This window comes from Falco peregrinus, chromosome 2 (genome assembly GCF_023634155.1).
Source record: "Falco peregrinus isolate bFalPer1 chromosome 2, bFalPer1.pri, whole genome shotgun sequence".
Lineage (NCBI taxonomy): Eukaryota > Metazoa > Chordata > Aves > Falconiformes > Falconidae > Falco > Falco peregrinus.
This window is the reverse complement of record NC_073722.1, coordinates 54,729,474-54,746,679: the sequence shown is the minus strand read 5'-3', so window position 1 is coordinate 54,746,679 and position 17,206 is coordinate 54,729,474. Positions and strand designations below refer to the sequence as shown.

Sequence of the window (17,206 nt, the reverse complement as noted above, 5' to 3'; positions counted from 1 at the left end):
ATCGCACAAAGTAGCCATAGCTCCTCCTTGAGAGTTAGTAAGTGACGTTATCGAGGAATGAAGCAAACAGCCTTTCAGCAGGGGATAATTTGCCCTACAAACTTTATGCATGAATTAGAAAAACAAGTTATACTGTGTAAATGCCAGACCATTTGAGGAGTATTTAATGAATGCAGAACTGATGTTTTGCTGCAAGGAAACCCATTTTCAAGTTGTGTGAGTACTGAACTAAGAAAAGTTTCCCAAAAGTCTCCACTTGGGAGGGCATCTTAACTACTTGGATCAAAAATTAATGACCAGGGTAGTGTAGTGGTGGCCAAGTTTGCCATTCTGAGTTGTAGCTGGGAGCAGCCAAAGAGGTGCAGGAACTCTGTGGGATGGAGCACTTAAAAGTAAAGAAAAATTGCAATTTTCATATGTTTTTAGCATTGCCAGCAACTCGGAGACATAGGAGAAATTCATCCTCTCCCACATCTCTTCCAACTGTGATCACTGAGGAGACGGGAGTACACGTGGTTAAATGCACCATGAATATCTGGGAGAAGGGGAAGGAGAAGGTTCGTGGGAGTAGTTATTTTTCTTCCTCCTCCTGTAGGATTTGATTCCAAAGTGGTTGGTATAATCACCTGGTGAAGGGACTGTGGGTTTCCTTTGGACAGTGTGGAAGGGAAGCAGTGGTTTCATTCAGTGTCTGTGCGATACCTGGTAGGTAAAATGGAAGTTGAAAGGTCCTCAGTAAATCTTCCACGAACAGATTTTGCAGCTTGTGTGAGTGCTGCTTGTTTCATTTAGTTCTGGTTTCTTCCCTTCGGGTTTTTCTCCCTAACGTCACGAACTCCTTGACATGACCCTAATAAAAAGAAAGTGAACTGAACTGAGAGCCCCAGGCTTCATTTCAGCTGTAAATCATTCCCCTTTCTCCTACATGAAAGAGCAGTCTCGATAAAAAGTTTAAAGTGTTAATCCAGAAGATCTATAATTTCATACGTACATATTACTGCAGGGTTTCTGGCACCTCATCTTCTCTGCTGCTTGTGATACTAGAATATTTGCGTGCCATGGACAAACCCCATCAGGGCATGGTGGTCTTGGTGTTATATTGATCTGTTTTTCCTCTCGTATGTCTCCTCTCACTTTCCTTGCTTTTCTCCTTCCTTGCTCATTTACTCTGCTGCCGTGGATGTTCGTGTCTCGCTGGTGAACGGCAGCCTCCTGCCGGGTGCCTTCTGACCTGCTTAGCTGTAGCGGTGGCTGCTCACCTCTCTTTTTTTCCTGCTTTCACAAATGGCTGGTCAGCTGTTTGCAGGAAGGCAAAGTGGAGCCTGAAGGTTATAGACTGTTTCCCCACAGTCCGGTGGTGTGTGCTCTGTGACCCTACAGTCGCAGGAGTCTGTACACCAGTACACAGTCATCTTCTTTCTGTAAGCTATAGGTAGGCTATAGAATCATAGAACTGTTTAGGTTGGAAAAGACCTTTAAGATCATCGAGTCCAACCGTTACTCTATTCTGCATGAATTTCAATCAATTTTAAGCCAAGCCCAGAGGATATAATTTTCTGGTTCAAGGATTCTTGTTACAATTTGTAATACATAAATCTCTAAAGCAATTTACATTTTCCTGCATGTGTATCGTTTCAATGGAGTTGTTTTAAATAGTGGCAATTTAATTCTGATTGATAAGAGTAAAAAATTTTATTTTGGATTTCAAGACTAGGGTGTTGGTGGTTTTTAACTGGGGGGGGGGGGGGGGGGGGAAGATTAATGCATTTCTACACTCCTTTAAAGAAATAAGTTTATACTGAGAAGGTAATGGAGGATGTGCTGCTCTGTCAGGCTGTACTTAATTGGGATGTCTCCTAGGACCTTAGCCTAATAGTGGCAAACAGCTATGACTGCTACTGAAACAGGCCAGCATTAGCATAAATTGCACTTAATGTGATTATACTCATCCGAGGTTGAGCAGCTAAGTGATGCTTAGCCAGGTGTTAAATAGGTATGGCTGTCTAAGGTTTAGTCAATTACTATAGACATTTGCTAATTAAGGAGGGTAGAAGAGCAAATAAAAATGACGTTCCTTTCTACTTAGCACCCTACATCATCTTTGCAATTCTCCAAATTGCTTTTTAAAATGTCTCTCTCTAGTCCTGTACTCTTCCAAATTAAAAGAGATTTCTACTGAATTTTTAACTGTTCAGCAGAACCAGTCTTACCTGCTTGTACAGCAATATAATTTTCTTACTGTTTTTCTGGTTTTCTATCTGTTTTCCAGAGTACTGGTTATATCCAGTTCCTGTCACTGGAAAGATACTAGTGGGCCAGGTAGTACTTGTATGATTGATTTGGAAAAAAAAAAAAAAAACCAACAAAAACCAAAATAACCCAAACCCTACTGTGCCATACCCCTTCTGTATAATCCTGTATCAACAGAAGTGGTGTGCCCGTGTTACGAAGTTTAAGAATATACAGCCTTTTTATACGGCCTTTTTTTGCAATGAAATATGTTATTCTCCCAGTAAACACCTTGCTGCTCTCCCCACTTTCATGGAATGGAATTTTACTGGGAGCTGTGTTTCAAATCCCACAGATTTCATGTGCACACACCCCGTATTGAGACAGAGAAGACTTCAGCTGGATGAGATGTGATCTATTAACCCTGTGCCAGCTCTGTATCCAGCCATGGGCTTTGTAAAGACTTTTGACTTCCTTTTTTCCCTTGTTTTGCCAGCAAGGTGTAAAGACAGAGGAGTGGTAAGAGGAGGCATTTGCCCTTTTCCATGAATTTCTATTGCAAACACGTTACTCAGCACCTCTTCATTATCAAACAGGCCTGTTGCACATAAATCTCACTTAAATGTTAATCAGCTTCAAGTGAGCTGCAGTTGAATGAAATGAAGGTTTACAGATGAATCGACTCAGAAGGAATTTGAAGTAAAAGAATTGGAGAGCAGCCTTCTGGCTTATTTGATGTTCAAGACTTTGGACTAAACAAGAAGCTGTTCCCCTCTGGTCCTGTGTAGGGAAACACAAATCTTTTCCCAAGTTTTACGTTGTTGATGCTGCAGGGAGCAGATACTCTGGAGTCCCCAAAGCTTTATCTTTTTTCTCCGAGAGGGAGCATGGAGCTCAGTTTTCCCAGTGTCTAGAAATGCCTGAAGCAAGGCTGCAAGGCTTCCTCTGGCATTGGAGGAGTTGACTGCCACCAGCTTGTACCACCATCTTCGGGTCCTGGCTCCTGGGCTGCTGTGTAGGATGGCTTATGTGAGCTTGTGAGCCTCTAGGTGACTTCATGAATTAATGAAATCAGTAATATCGTTTGTGCACTGTCAGAAGGGAGGACTGGTTTTGTGCTGATTTTGATTGATGATTTAAAAACAGATGGTGCTGGCAGGTTTATGCGTGATGCAGTGCTACAGGTTTTGAAGAACTCATATTTCCTACTCTGTCTCAGCAGATTTACAGATGCAGACCCTGATCGTCTAAAGGTTTATGCATATTCACAATCTGTGCATGTAATTAGCCGATTTACTTGGTTCAAGCTGTTCAAGTATTTAAAGTGAAAGGCTAGTATGTGCGTCTGAAACACCACCATGAGGGTTTTATTAGCTCTCAGTGGTCGAAACTGATGTACTATCTGGTGTTTCATTTTCTCCTGTAATTGTACTATACTGCCTTGTTTATGAATGCATACTATTACAAGCAGAAATGTTTACATATAATATAAGGAAGACATTAAAAAAAAGAAGTCCTGCAGCAGTCTACAGAGGAGAACGTTAGGTGCCCTGTATGTAGGGTCACTACCAGCTCCATCAGAAAATCAACACCTTGCATTTTGACTAGAAATAACATCTTTGTGGGCAGTATCTGCCCTTTGGCAAATGCTGAGCAGGCCTGTCTCATCAGGACTGTTTTCATCCTCCTCTTGTGGGGAGAACAGGGTTGCAGGCACTTCTGTGGCAGGACTAAAGTGGCAGGTGAGTCACCTTGTCACCTGGAGCATCCCACTACAGATACCACATCTGTAACACTCATCAGACTCCTTCTCCCTGCCCTCGCCACAGGTCTTAACATTCAGAGAGTAAGCCAAACTCAGCACAGTGGCTTGTTCATTTTGCTGTCATTAGCCTTCTAGGAGCAGAGAAGTGTTCTTACCAAAAAGCGTGCGAGCTCATTTATGTCCATGCTGCCCTCCACGCTGGTCGCCTTTGATCAGAATAGTAAATTTACACTTGTGAGAGCAATGAGGCTCAGCAGACAGCCCCAGTCCACCTCTCTTCCTTTAAAATGCTGTTGAAAATACTGTCATCTAAGGTGTTCCCACTTACAGGGTGTAACTGTTGAGTTGTGTTCTTTTATGACCAAAATCTGTGATCCTGACAGAGTTCAGCTTTCAGTTTAACACAATTTTGTTTGGCTCATTTTTCTCTCTGCAGTCCTCCGAGTCCTACCTGCACTGGCAGATAAAGTGCTGACTAAAACACATTTAGTATTATCTTACAGAGTCCCTTAAGGCTTCAGCCTTGCCTTCACTTGCTCCAGTCCTCACAACTGACCTTGGGTCTCAGATAAACTCTCCACAGGGTAAGATGTAATGTGGCCTCAGGGGTTTTCCATGCCTCAGGGACTTGGCAGCACAGTGGAGAAGCCCCACCTGATGCGTCTCCTACAGCAAAGCACGGTAGGGGCAGTGGTGGTCTGCCAGGGCAGGGTGCTGCCAGAGCTGTGGGTCAAAGGCTGGACCAGTTTCTTGCACCGTTACAAAGGGGGTTTACTGGCAACTTGTCATGTCCTCCAGGCCCTGATAACATGCTTTGGTGGCTTTGTCCCATCTTAGTTTTTATTAATGATAAAAGAGGGTTCTAACAGATAGCTGTATGACTAGCAGAAGGGACAAGTTATCTTCTGTGTTTGTGCAACTCCATGAAGGTGGTAGCCTTATAATTAGAAATTCTGGTATTGTACAGTGCTCCTGGGGCTGTGCGGATTTCTGTTTGTTCAGACAGGCTTCTGTGCTGTGTAACTTGGCAGAACAACACAGGATGCTCTTCCTAGGATCATCTTGTAGAGGAATGCATAAATCACTTGTTTACAAGTCCTCAAAGGAATAGTATCGATTTAAGCTAAATGCTTGTAAAGGTAATAAATAGCCATGTAATGGTCACATAGATGGCTTTCAATGTTATTTTAATTTAATGCAAACAAAGGTTTCAGCTGGGATGTCTGCACTCAGAAGGAATGACCTTGATCCAGTAATAAGGTGTGTGCAGCGGTCTGCTTGTTTATGCATCTTTGCTATCCTGCAGTGATTGTCACTGCCAGTGAGTTTTTCTTGCATGTAAAGAGGGGGAGGGGGAGAAATCTTAATGAAGTTATGGTAGTAAATCCCTGTCTGTTAAGTGAATAATGTTTTAATATTGCACTTAAAATGTTTGTAAGGGAAGGCATTTAGACTCAAAAATGTGAAGTCTGAAACTTAGGGCATTTAAAAGATGGCAGCCAAAGCCAAACATGTAAACAAAAATCCCAAATGTTTGGGATGTGTGGAAATTCCTCAGACCGGGCGAGGTCTCTTCAGAGCTCAGGATATTGTATGTGGGACTTCTGTGAGCCTGAGCATTTCCAAATATCTGCTCTGTATTGCTTTCAGGAGCATCACTAATGTGGAAAGCTTACTACTTCAAAAGGCAAAAATCTCAAAGGTGTTTTATGCAGCGCTTGGTTTAAATTTTTTTCCCCTCAGCTGCTAATTTTTCAGAGGCCAAAGCTGAGCCATACTGGAGTCCAGCTAGGAGTCTTCAATTTGCTTTTGAAACATTGCATGTGCTGGCAGGGCAGTGCTGCAGCCGGCGACAGCTGTTGCGTGCAGGAAGGGTTCAGGTGGCAACCCGCTCCACGTGCTGCCTCCTGTCCCCATTGTGCCCCAGTACATGCAGTCGCATGTGGGGATGCAGATGTGGAGATGGAGAGGTGCCTCCGGCTTCACTGTGTTTCTGCACGTGGAATTCTTCCCAAATCTCACCTCCTGGTAGTTTGGGGGTTTTTGTGTGTGTGTGTGTGTCGGTGTGTGTTAAGTATTAGTCATCAGGCTGCAAGTTACGAAATGGTTAAACAGAGGAGCAGCCCTCGGGTGTCACTGAGCAGCCCAGACTGGGCAGCTGCCCCTTTAGTTGCAAGGGGTCATTAATGACAGTATCTAGTGCTGCTGGATTAGATACAAGTGAGGTCCTTAACTGCACAACAATGTTTTATCTCCTACAGAGCTGGGAGTCCAGCTCTCCGTTTGCCCCAGTCTGGTTTTCCCTGGATAACTTCAGTATAAAATTCTTCAGTTCACTGGGCATCTGCAATGAACAACGAAACGGGCAATCCATGCACATTAAACCCTGCTCAGGATGTTTACAGACTTCAGTATAAGCTGAAGTATTCCTGTATATAAAACCTGTGGGTTAGGAATTTCCCTCCTCTCTCTTCACCGGTTAGAATCTTGCTGGTAATTATTTTACATGTGAAGAGGAAAGACACTGAGGAGAGACTTCAGGCATAAGAGGCTGGTGGGAGCTTCAGCTTCGCTTCTCTGGTCTCATTCTAGTTAGCTACGTGGCATAGCTCTGCTAGGGGTGCCAAGTCCCAGAGAAATCTGGAGATAGCAGGAGGGTCACAAAGTAGGACTGGGCTGTGGTTGCTTGGAGGACATGGAAAAGCAGAGAGGTGCAAAACCCAGGAGCAGAACTCTGGTCTGGTACAGCAAGCCAGGCAAAGCCAGCTGCTTCCCGACTCAGTATATACCACTCCGACTTTCAGAAGAGCTCCAACTCTTAAACAGTCTGAGAACAAGTGAACATAACCCAGCGCTTCCTTCACCAACGCTAGAGAGCTGTACTATGTCATAGTGGCTAGCAGCGCAGTACAGTACAAAAATTTCTTTTGTAGGCCAGCTTTATTTAACTTTTGGAAAAATAAGGTCAGAAATTTAGGCCAATTAGTGTGAGCAAAGCTCAGCAGGTTCACATCTCCCTTATGCAACTAGATCTCTAATTACTATCTGCATATTTTAAACACTTTATACAGTCCTTTGAAATAAGATTTTTCTATAACTAGAATCTCATACGCCATTTCTCAGATTTTTTTAGCATGTAAGAGCTGCATGTGTTTTCTGTCTTAATTTGTAATTCTCTCCCCACTTGAATAAAATATTTGAGTAAATTTTACTGTGTATTTGCAGCTGACATTGGAATTACAGGTTGTAAGTTCAGTAAGTTGCCACGGTTAGGAAACTGGAATGAGCTCTTTAATTAAATAGATTAAGCACCAAAGTTTAGGTATGTGTTTCATGGGTATGTGGTTTATTAGATTTGTAGATCTGCTTTGTCTAGGGCATGTGTTTTATCCTCTGGCAGCTGAGACATACACCTGTTAAACCGAAGTCGCCCTTGCTGTTTTGGAGGTACAACTGATTCTGATGTCTTAATTTGTTTTGCTTGTTTCTAATGCGTCAGTTTATTTTGTTTACACAGAGACTTTGCTTATGTGGCAAGAGACAAAGACACAAGAATTCTGAAATGTCATGTGTTTCGATGTGACACCCCTGCAAAAGCCATCGCCACAAGTTTACACGAAATCTGTTCAAAGGCAAGTGGATTTGAAGTCAGCTGCATTCACCTGTTTAGAGGTCCCTGAGCCTAAACAATCAGCAACCATATGCAGTATTAGTTTAGTTTATATCACTGGCAGTGAGAAATGGTGTAGAGAATTTGTAAAGGAAAGGATGCAAATGGATGGGAATAATGGGAGGGTGAGCATTTAGATTTGAGGAGGATGATACGTGCTTTTGATTTGACAAGTGTGTATAGAGACTGAAGGGTTTCTTGAATAATAAAAAGCTGCACGTTCAAAGTGGAAAAAGAACACACAGCTTCAGTTAATAATAAATGGTGATGTTAAACTCGTAAATAAATCCGAACTTGTTTGAATGGAATTTTTAATGGTGTTATCCTGCAGGACAGACAGGAAAACAGTTGCTACTGTTACTCTGCCCAGTTAAAAAAACAGAAGTAATAATCAAGGAGACTAGTGGCTTTCAGCTACTCTAGTTACAAATACTAAGTCTTAGTTCCTGCTTGTGTGGTAGTGTTGTCTGCAATACCGGAGAGGACTGTTCTTTCCAGTCGTTCTGCCTTACAGATTTTCCACCATTCCCTGGTCATTAACTTTGGTTTCCTTGCATGATCGGTTCATGACTGTCCTCTGTATGGTCATTTTATGCAGTGGTAGCAAGGCAGCACATCCTTTACAGCAGCAAATCCAATTGAAACACTTTACAGAGAGGCAGTTAAACCAATCTACTTGAAACTCTTCTTTTATTATTTTATTCAGTCGTGGTGGATTTCAGGCTGCATCCCCCTTTTTAAAAATATTACGCTGCTTATTTTGATTTTCCTTAAAACATGTCAGTTTGCACCACAGGAAAAGTGGGCTGTGGGCGTGAGTAACCTTATTAGTTACCCTTGCGCAACTTATCCCTCTGTGTGAGTCACTGCTGTTCTGGCAAAGCCAGTTAGGAAACCTTCAGGTTCTAAAATTCTGCTCATTTATTGTGTGCCTGTCATTTGCTTTTTACACTTTGTCTTCACATTAATGAATGGAATCGGTGATGTCGAATTCTTTTTGTAGCCAGTTGTATAGTCTAAAATTTTTTCATTTGTGCAACACTGCAAACGTGGCTACTGAACTTGTGATGTTTAATGCAAACGTGAGCAGTTAGACAGTGTGCATTACTGTAACCTTCTGGGCAGCGGAGTTCTGCCTGAGGCAGAGGCAGAAGGTAATCCAGCAACTGTGCAAAGCCTGGCAGGTCTGGCTGGGCTTGGGTGCCTGAGGAAACGCAGGTGGTGGGGAGCTGCTCTGGTTGTCCAGGGAGCTGCAGGCTGTGCTTGGTGAAGCTTAACACCGGGAGCTGCAGCAGTGGCTGGCTGAAGAAGCCTAGACCTGTTATGTCCCTCCTCCAGCCTGCAGTTCTCACAGATGTTTCCCACAAGTCTGGCAGGGAAAAAGCAAGCTACGCAGGCCCTGCTACACAGCTGCTTTTGTCCAGTAAGGTCAACATCGAGTAAATGCCATGGTCACTATACACATGGGTATCACAGAGTGGAACTGTCACATTATGTAACTGTGACATGAAACTCCTGGCATTACTTTTGGGTAAGAGAGCAACTAAGGATTTAAAACCATAGCTAATAGTAACACAGAATAAAACAGGATAGTGTTAAGTAGAGTGTGTTCCTTTGTAATTCAGCAGTAGATGGAATCAGGATTCAGGGAGGTTCTTGGATGTGCTGACACACTGGACCTCTTTTGCTGAGTCGGAGATTCTTCCTAAGCTAGTGCGTATCATTTTTCATCTGCAGGGGGGAATATTGTGTCCCTGTAACAAAAGATACTTTCAATATACAAAACAAAAAGGAGAAATTTGCTAGAAGTATCTTCAGACCAAGCGTCATCCACTGAAACACCAGTTTCTTATATAGCTTAACTGTCATAGCATAAAGAAACAGATAGCAATGCTTTCTGTATGAGCTTTGGACAACCCTTGTTACCTTCCCTGGGTCCCTTCTCAGTCATATATGCATAGGAAATAACCATCCAAAGTGATTGTTTTCAAGTGGATTTGGGGGGTTTTTTACCTCTTTTGCTAATATTGCACATTTTAAGGAAAGAACAGGTTGTATTGTGCATGGGATTTTAATTCCAGAAGAAACATAAAAATAGAGCAAAAAATTATCCAGAGCAGAATATAGATAAGAGGGGAACATGAATAATGAACACTCTTCTCTGTGTGTTAAATATTTATATTTCTTCCTATATTACTTCTCACTGCAATTTTGCTAAAAATGATTAGGGTTTTTTTTCCTCCGCAAGTTCTTTATGTAGTTAAGGAATGGTGAATGAACTGGAGGAAAAGGAAATTTGTATTTAAAAAGAATAACCTGTTTAGTCACGTAGCTTCTGACTTATTTCAGATTTCAGAAACTAGGGTTGTAATAGGAGTAGATTTATACTTGTAGTTGCTACTGCACTGTATTTAAAAAAAAAAAAAGCTATATTATCACTATCTTCTTCAGATTATGGCTGAACGGAAGAATGCTAAAGCTGTGGCTTGCAGCTCATTGCAGGAGAGGACAAATGTCACCCTTGATGTTCCTCTGCAAGGTACTGTGTGCTACAGCTAGTATCCTTGGGATGGTCCTGGTTTAGATGTGTTTTGTTTCTGATGCTGTTTTTGACCAAAATGGAGCATGTTGGGTGGAGAAGTCAGGAGTGTAATCCTGTCTTTTAAACATTAAACATTCTATTGGTTATGCTGACAGAAATGGAGTTCTGCTCACTTATGTCAACTTGTGCATTTCCTCCTTTATTTTGAAATACAAATGTTGCAAATGCAATTTTACATATTTGTGGCTACTTGCACATATTGTCCTTTTCAATTCAAAATACCTCTTGACACGAGACCGCACAAATTGGCCAAATCTTCCTTAAGAACAGAATATACATCAGTTAATCACTTGGATTCAAAGGAGCTGTAGGAGGAGAACTCCTCAATTTCGGCATCTGTTCTAGCAACTTCCAAGGCAAGGGGTACAAGCTGGTGGTTTTCCAGCTTAAGGGTCTTTTGCACACTCTGCTGCATGGAAGAAGTCAGTTGCCTTTGCATGCCTTTATTAGGCATAGCTTAATTGTTGCTATTTTGAAAGTATTCCAGGAGAACAAATATACTTTGTGTTAGCTTTATAGGAAATTATATGCTTCTAGATCCACCAGCTTATACTGAATATCTTACTCCTAATCCATAAATCAACTTGTGTAACAGTCTGCTCAGATAGTAGTATTGATTGTTCATAGACTGTGTTTAACATACTAAAAAGGATGGTATTAAAACCAGATTCCAGATTGTACGTAGCTATGTAGTGAAACTTTGGTCTGGATGTCTGTGAGGCACATTCATCTATATTTTCTGGGTTTTAATATGCTAGCAATATAACGTTACCTTACTCTTAGCTTAGGTCAAGAATTAGGTGATGAAAGTTTATCCCTAATTCCTTTAGAAATTACTGAGCATTGTTCTTGTCAGAAAAAGTAAATATTTGTTTTGATTGATACAATACTTTCGGAGTACAATTACTGGGTAAACTGTTTTATGTTATTGATGAAATAAAAGTGGTTTTCCCTGCTGTGAATGCTGGTTAATAGAAGCTGATTTTTGTTCCCATGCAGTAGATTTCCCAACACCAAAGACAGAGCTGGTACAGAAGTTCCACGTCCAGTACCTGGGCATGCTACCTGTAGCTAAACCTGTGGGTATGTGACACTTATGTGACTTCCAAAGTACCTTGCATAAACTCTACAGGCTGGACTCTGGCTAGCCAAGTGTAAATGCATGATTTTTGAAGGGTAACGACTCGTGCATTTCAGTCAGGCATGAAGACATCTAATATTCAGGGCCTCTTCTGAAAATGTGTTTTGCAACTAGAGTATTTTGGGAGCTGCCAAGAAAGCGGGAGTTTCTTTCTACTGCTTTCTCTGAACATGAGCTCTGCTACTAATGAGAAGGGCCCTGGAGAACTGAAATGGTGCAGCAGCTAAACAACGTGCTATCCTGTTTTAATAAGCCAGAGGCACCTGTTCTGTTTTCTTCAGATGAAGAAGACCCAACTTCACAACCCTTCCTCTTCCATCATCAAAGTAATTTTAATGAGTCCAAAACAATGTGTTTTCTGTACTGCTATGTGAAACTAAAAATCTTGTTGCTGCCTACTTACACTCACGTATTTCATTTTCACTGTTGCATTTTCTTCTCCTTTAGGAATGGATACTCTGAACAGTGCCATTGAAAGTCTAATGGCTTCCTCTAGCAAAGAAGACTGGATGCCAGTTACTATGAATGTCGCTGATGCTACTGTCACAGTCATCAGTGAAAGGGTAAGGTAGACTGTCCTGTTTAAAACACATTTAACATAACGTGAGCGTTGAAAACCAGGAACACAGGAACACTAGTAGAAAGAGTTCATATACACTAGAATTCATTTGCTTATTTTGCATTTTACTTCTTTCCAGAATCTGGAGAGGCTCTTATTGCAGGTATCAGCTTTAGCTTTATATTTACCATTTCAAGCATGTTCTCAGATCTAAATTACTATTAGTATTCATTACATACCTAACACAAATGCAGTGTTACCCTTTCTAGGAATTTTGAGCCTAAAACACTGTAAGTTAAGCTCTTAAGTAGCAATCCTAAATTCTAAACTGTATTTACCTTATTCTTGGTATGGAAGCCAAGAGCAGTAAGTTTTTAAAATGCACGATATGCTGAGTTCTGATACTTAAAGCCTTGGTCTTCTGGTGACAGCCTAGAAGGGGAGATCCAGCCCAGGCCTGAGCACACGAGGTATATGCATATAGATAGAATGGAATTCCACAATACTGTATCAGTGTCATCCCCCATCCCCCCCATTTAATCAACTTAAAATTGAAAGTAGAGTTCCACAGAATATCCAACAGTAATGATCAATCACTTGGTTCCTAACCAGAATGAAGAGGAAATCATGGTGGAGTGTCGTGTGCGGTTCCTGTCTTTCATGGGAGTGGGCAAGGACATTCACACGTTCGCGTTCATTATGGATACAGGAAACCAGCATTTTGAGTGCCACGTTTTTTGGTGTGAACCAAATGCAGGCAATGTATCAGAAGCTGTTCAGGCTGCTTGTATGGTAAGTGACCTTCAAAGGCATCTAATGCCTCTTAGTTTTTTGCACTGCCTTCATAAATAATCATCTTTCCAAATTTGCAATTATATTAACTTCAAGACAGAAAAAAAACAGAACAGATAAAAATAGGAATTGGGATTCTGCTATATTTAATCAGTTAAAGCCCAAACATTTTTAGGTTTGAAATGTCAATGTAGTGAACAATACCCCTTTAATCATCTTCCCTCCTAACCTCTGCAACATCTGTGTAAGTTAAAATCTCTTCTTTCACTACACAAGTTATCTAATGCTGGAAAAACATTCTGCTGAGAGTCGTGTTATACAATCCAGTGACGATGTAGTGAAAATAATCCCTGTTCAAAAATAGCTAAACCCAGAAAACTTATTTTTCAGTTTTCAAAGGCCTGTTCCTATGATATAGATTTAGTATCTGTCGTGTGCTAATGAATGAACAGTTTCTGCCCACAGATTGAGACCAATGTCCCGTTAACTTCAGCTGGGCTATTTGTCATGGCCAAAACGGAGGTTTGACTATATATGATGGGGAGGTTAAAACTGTATTTAAAATGCTCTGTGAAAGTATTGGATACAGTAAGGATTGGAGAATGCTTTTGCCTTGTTGCAGCTGCGGTATCAGAAGTGCTTAGTAGCCAGACCTCCTTCACAGAAAGTTCGACCGCCCCCACCTCCTGCAGACTCGGTGACTAGAAGAGTTACAACTAACGTAAAAAGAGGAGTGTTGTCCCTCATTGACACTTTGAAACAGAAACGCCCAGTCACTGAGATGCCATAGCTGCATAAGAGAGAAGATTCTCCTACCATTTAACTGAAGATAACAGTAGCTACACTAAGGAAAATGAACTGACAACGTTTGGCCTTCCACTTCAAATTGCTGATGCTTTGTCTTCAGAGAATCTACCCTTACCGAAACAATGTTAGACAAGCATGTTCTCTTGTTCTTGCCACCATTGTGTGATATGAAAAGAAGCATGAATAATTTTTTTGCTATCAGTGAGTTACATCGTGAGCAATGGAAGGTCTGTTTGATTGTAAATACATGAACATTACCTAAACTCACATAAAAAAGGAATATGGCCACGTCCCTCCCAGTGAACTCATGCTAAAGTCCTTGGAGTGAATGATGCCCGAGTTGATAGTTTCACCGTCTTGAGCTGGATTTGTAACAAACCAATCTTAAATCCTACAGCACTTTGCTTTGTTTTCAACACTGGCGTAGGTACCAAGTATTAGCTACCATTGAATTCCTGTAGATTAAATACCAAGTTTTATTTTTTACAGAACTACGCCTGTTAGTTTTAAATTGTTTGTCAGCATTGGTCTAGCAACCACTTCAGTATCTCCCTGACATGCTTTTGAATCACGGCGTCATTATTTCATCTCCTGGTTATACATTATGGTCTTAGAGAAGAATCGTGTGTAATACCAAACCAATGCCGAAAAATCCAGAAGTGTTTTCAGTAACTGAGTTGCAGGGTGATCCGCTGAAGCTTTTCAGCTTTAGATGTACAAATGCAACTGTTAGCTGTTAAATTTATTCTCCTAAATCTGTCACTGATTCATTCAAAATACCATTTGTTTCACACAGGGCTCAAGCTAATCAGGAGTGAGAAAAAACTAACCAGTAATTTTATTGTCTTACAACTCTTACAGAGACTAAAATATTCCATACAAGTGTTTGATGAAATGTTCAGTTCAGCATCTGGTTGCACAATTCCCCTTTCCCCTCAGAGTTTGTTGCTGAGTGCTTAACATGCTACAAAAAGAACAGTCATGTTTCTTGTTATTTACAGAATTCCATGAAATTTCATTTACTTTTAGTGCTCTCGTGACAAAGTAAGAAGAGAGTTGTTTTCTAACAAGATAGTCCCTCAGGTGGTACAACTTGATTTCAATGCTTTTGCTCCAAAGGCTTCATCTAAATTGCTGTGATTTACACACTGCTGCAGACCCTGGCAAAGTCAGCCCAGTATTGCCCCTTAAAATTGTACCTTAGGCTGATTTTCAAATGCAGTTATGCATCTGGAGTCTCTCCCTTCACCATCTTCTGTCTAGACCTGCAGGTTGGTGCAAATTTTGGAAATGGAACATCAAATGTATTTGTAACTAGCATTAAAAATGTTTTGTCTCCATTTATAGATATGTTCCAAACTGTGACTGTCTCCCAAGTCTGCAAGTCTGCTCATACTATAATTTTAAAAGAACATTGGCAAGGTTGTTATTACAAGAACTCTTTTATCTTACTATGCAAGGGACTTTTATAAACAAGCCGTTACCTTTTTATTTCCTTGTTTAAATACATTAATGGCAACACCTGGGCAAAGCAACTTAGGAACACGAGGGGAAAAGAATGATGATTCAAGAAATTTCTGCCTTGAAAACTGCAGAAAAAACCCCATGAAACTCGGTGTGATGTATGAGCAGGAGTCAGGTGAAGGCTCGCTATGCAACTATTGTGATTAAATTTAGCTCTTTCGAATACCCTCTTAAGGAGCTGATCCCCCACCTGTCTCAGATCTCTTTATGACCCCCAGTTCTGCACCCCCAGGCACTGAAGCAAGTTTCCCCTCCCCAAGGGTCATATCCCTGCTACCCCCTTTGCACCAGTTTATTCCTTGTACAGCTGGAGGCCAAGCTGCTTATGCCAAGTAGGCAGGGAGAGCCGGGGGGGGGGGGGGGAGACACAAACAGCCCCACCCCTTTTAGCAGTACCAGTGTTTTAAACTGGCCATGGACGAAGCCAGGTGGCAAAGCATGGAGATGGCTGCTTGTCTACAGGCTCGTTCAGCTTCTGGTAGTGATCCCAGCGATGTCTGCTAGGAGCAGTGTAAAAACTCCCTTCCTATCGCTATCAAAATGTGGTGGCTGACGATGTACCTTTAGGTATGATCATGAAGTTAAAGAGGTAAAAGTTTCCTTATTCGTCATCATGGTAGTGATTTGAACTTTGACTTTTGTTTTAAATTACAGAAAATACTTGGACAGTGTCTTTTTAAAGTTTCAGCTGGAAATGCCAGGATTTGGGATTTGCAACTGTTCTACAACAGTGAATTTGAAACAGTCTGATTAGATTTTGTAGTTGCATCTGTGTAGTGCTTGTTATCCCCAAGAGATCCAGACTGTCTTTAAACTACTACAACACTTAGCGAACAGCACTGTAAAGGTTCTTCTGTACCAGTGTTGTCAAAGCTATGAACATATAGTTAGCTTTCACTGGCAAAGTGTGCAATTGCAGGGAGGGCTGAGGAGAAGATAGAAGGGTGTTTGAAAAGCCGTAGGTCACTTGCCAATCTATGTTTTAAGAGTTCGGTGTCTGTTAACACAGTGTTGTTGATTTTGCAAGTGTTTAAGTAGTGTGCTTAATGGTCTGACTGTATGTGGCCTTTTTGCTTCAGTAGAGCCCCTTGTTCTCCAAGACGTTAAATATACGTGCAGGTGTTTTGCAGAATTGGAGCCTAATACTGCAAAGCCCGTTACCTTTTGTTAAACAATATATGAAACCACTTTTACCATGGCCAAAAAAAATATGTAGTATGTATGGGGGGGGGGGGGGGGGGGGGGGTTGAGCAACTGCCACTATTTTAGTTGATGTTACACAGACCCTCAGTTACCTATGCATTTTTTTATAATACCTAGTGGTTCTGTAGGCAGGCAGCCATGTTCACTACGCCTTGTATGTCTGATGCCATATTCTAAATTAACCTGTTAAATACAGCTTAAAATATTTTTATTTATTCTATTTTTACTGAAATATCCTGCGTTATGTTGATGTATTGTCTTTACTGGACGTGATGTTGTAACATTCTCCACTCTGTATACTATAGGTTGCCTAAAAAAAGGCAGGCTTTGTAATTATTTGTAGCCGCATTTTTATTGAAGTCTGTAGAAAAAATCATGTAAAGCAAAGCTAATTTCTTCATTTTTTTTCAATGCAAGTAGTAAGTTAGAGGTAAGTATCACATGTCAGTCATGTCATTAATATGCTTCCTTGCAGAAGCAAGGAGATTTATATTCACTGTCAATGATGAGATAAAAGCCTCTCTCTTGAAATCTGAAGTGCTGGCTGTAGGTTTTATTTAAGCCACTTACTGTTTCATTTGAAGGGGAGCAAGGGGGTATGGAGGATGTAAGGCTACAGAGGCCACGTACAGGGTGGTTAAACAGGAATAACAAAAACTGCATGGAAGGGCAATAGAATCCATTCATAGTAAACTGGGTTTTTAGTGATACGTTTCCTGTGCAGAGTCACCTGTAGCTATATAACACACCCTTTCCATGACAAAGGAACAGAAACTATGGAGTATCTAATAGCTTACGCCAGTTCTGTGTCACTTCAGAGTTCTACATCCCTTTTCTTTTAATTTTATCAAACATTTTGTAGATCATTTAACTGGGGATCCTAAAACTGTTAGTAAGTCACCCATGGAAAAGAA

The 17,206-nt window shown here is 41.1% G+C and overlaps 1 protein-coding gene across 14 annotated transcripts in view; it reads left to right on the top strand.

The window, feature by feature from the left end:
- Positions 1-16,829, top strand: part of APBB2 (amyloid beta precursor protein binding family B member 2) — a 189,673-nt gene extending 172,844 nt beyond the window's left edge. For 12 of the 14 annotated variants that reach the window (XM_055796092.1, XM_055796098.1, XM_055796093.1 and 9 more), the window contains 6 exons: positions 7,512-7,626; positions 10,116-10,203; positions 11,266-11,349; positions 11,855-11,970; positions 12,579-12,758; positions 13,381-16,829. In XM_055796092.1, coding sequence (XP_055652067.1) covers positions 7,512-7,626; positions 10,116-10,203; positions 11,266-11,349; positions 11,855-11,970; positions 12,579-12,758; positions 13,381-13,548 — 751 coding nt within the window. In that variant the 3' untranslated portion in view covers positions 13,549-16,829. The remainder of the gene's footprint in view (positions 1-7,511; positions 7,627-10,115; positions 10,204-11,265; positions 11,350-11,854; positions 11,971-12,578; positions 12,759-13,380) is intronic. The other 2 variants (XM_055796094.1, XM_055796101.1) reach the window with 1 other exon arrangement.
- The last annotated feature ends 377 nt before the right edge of the window (positions 16,830-17,206 follow it).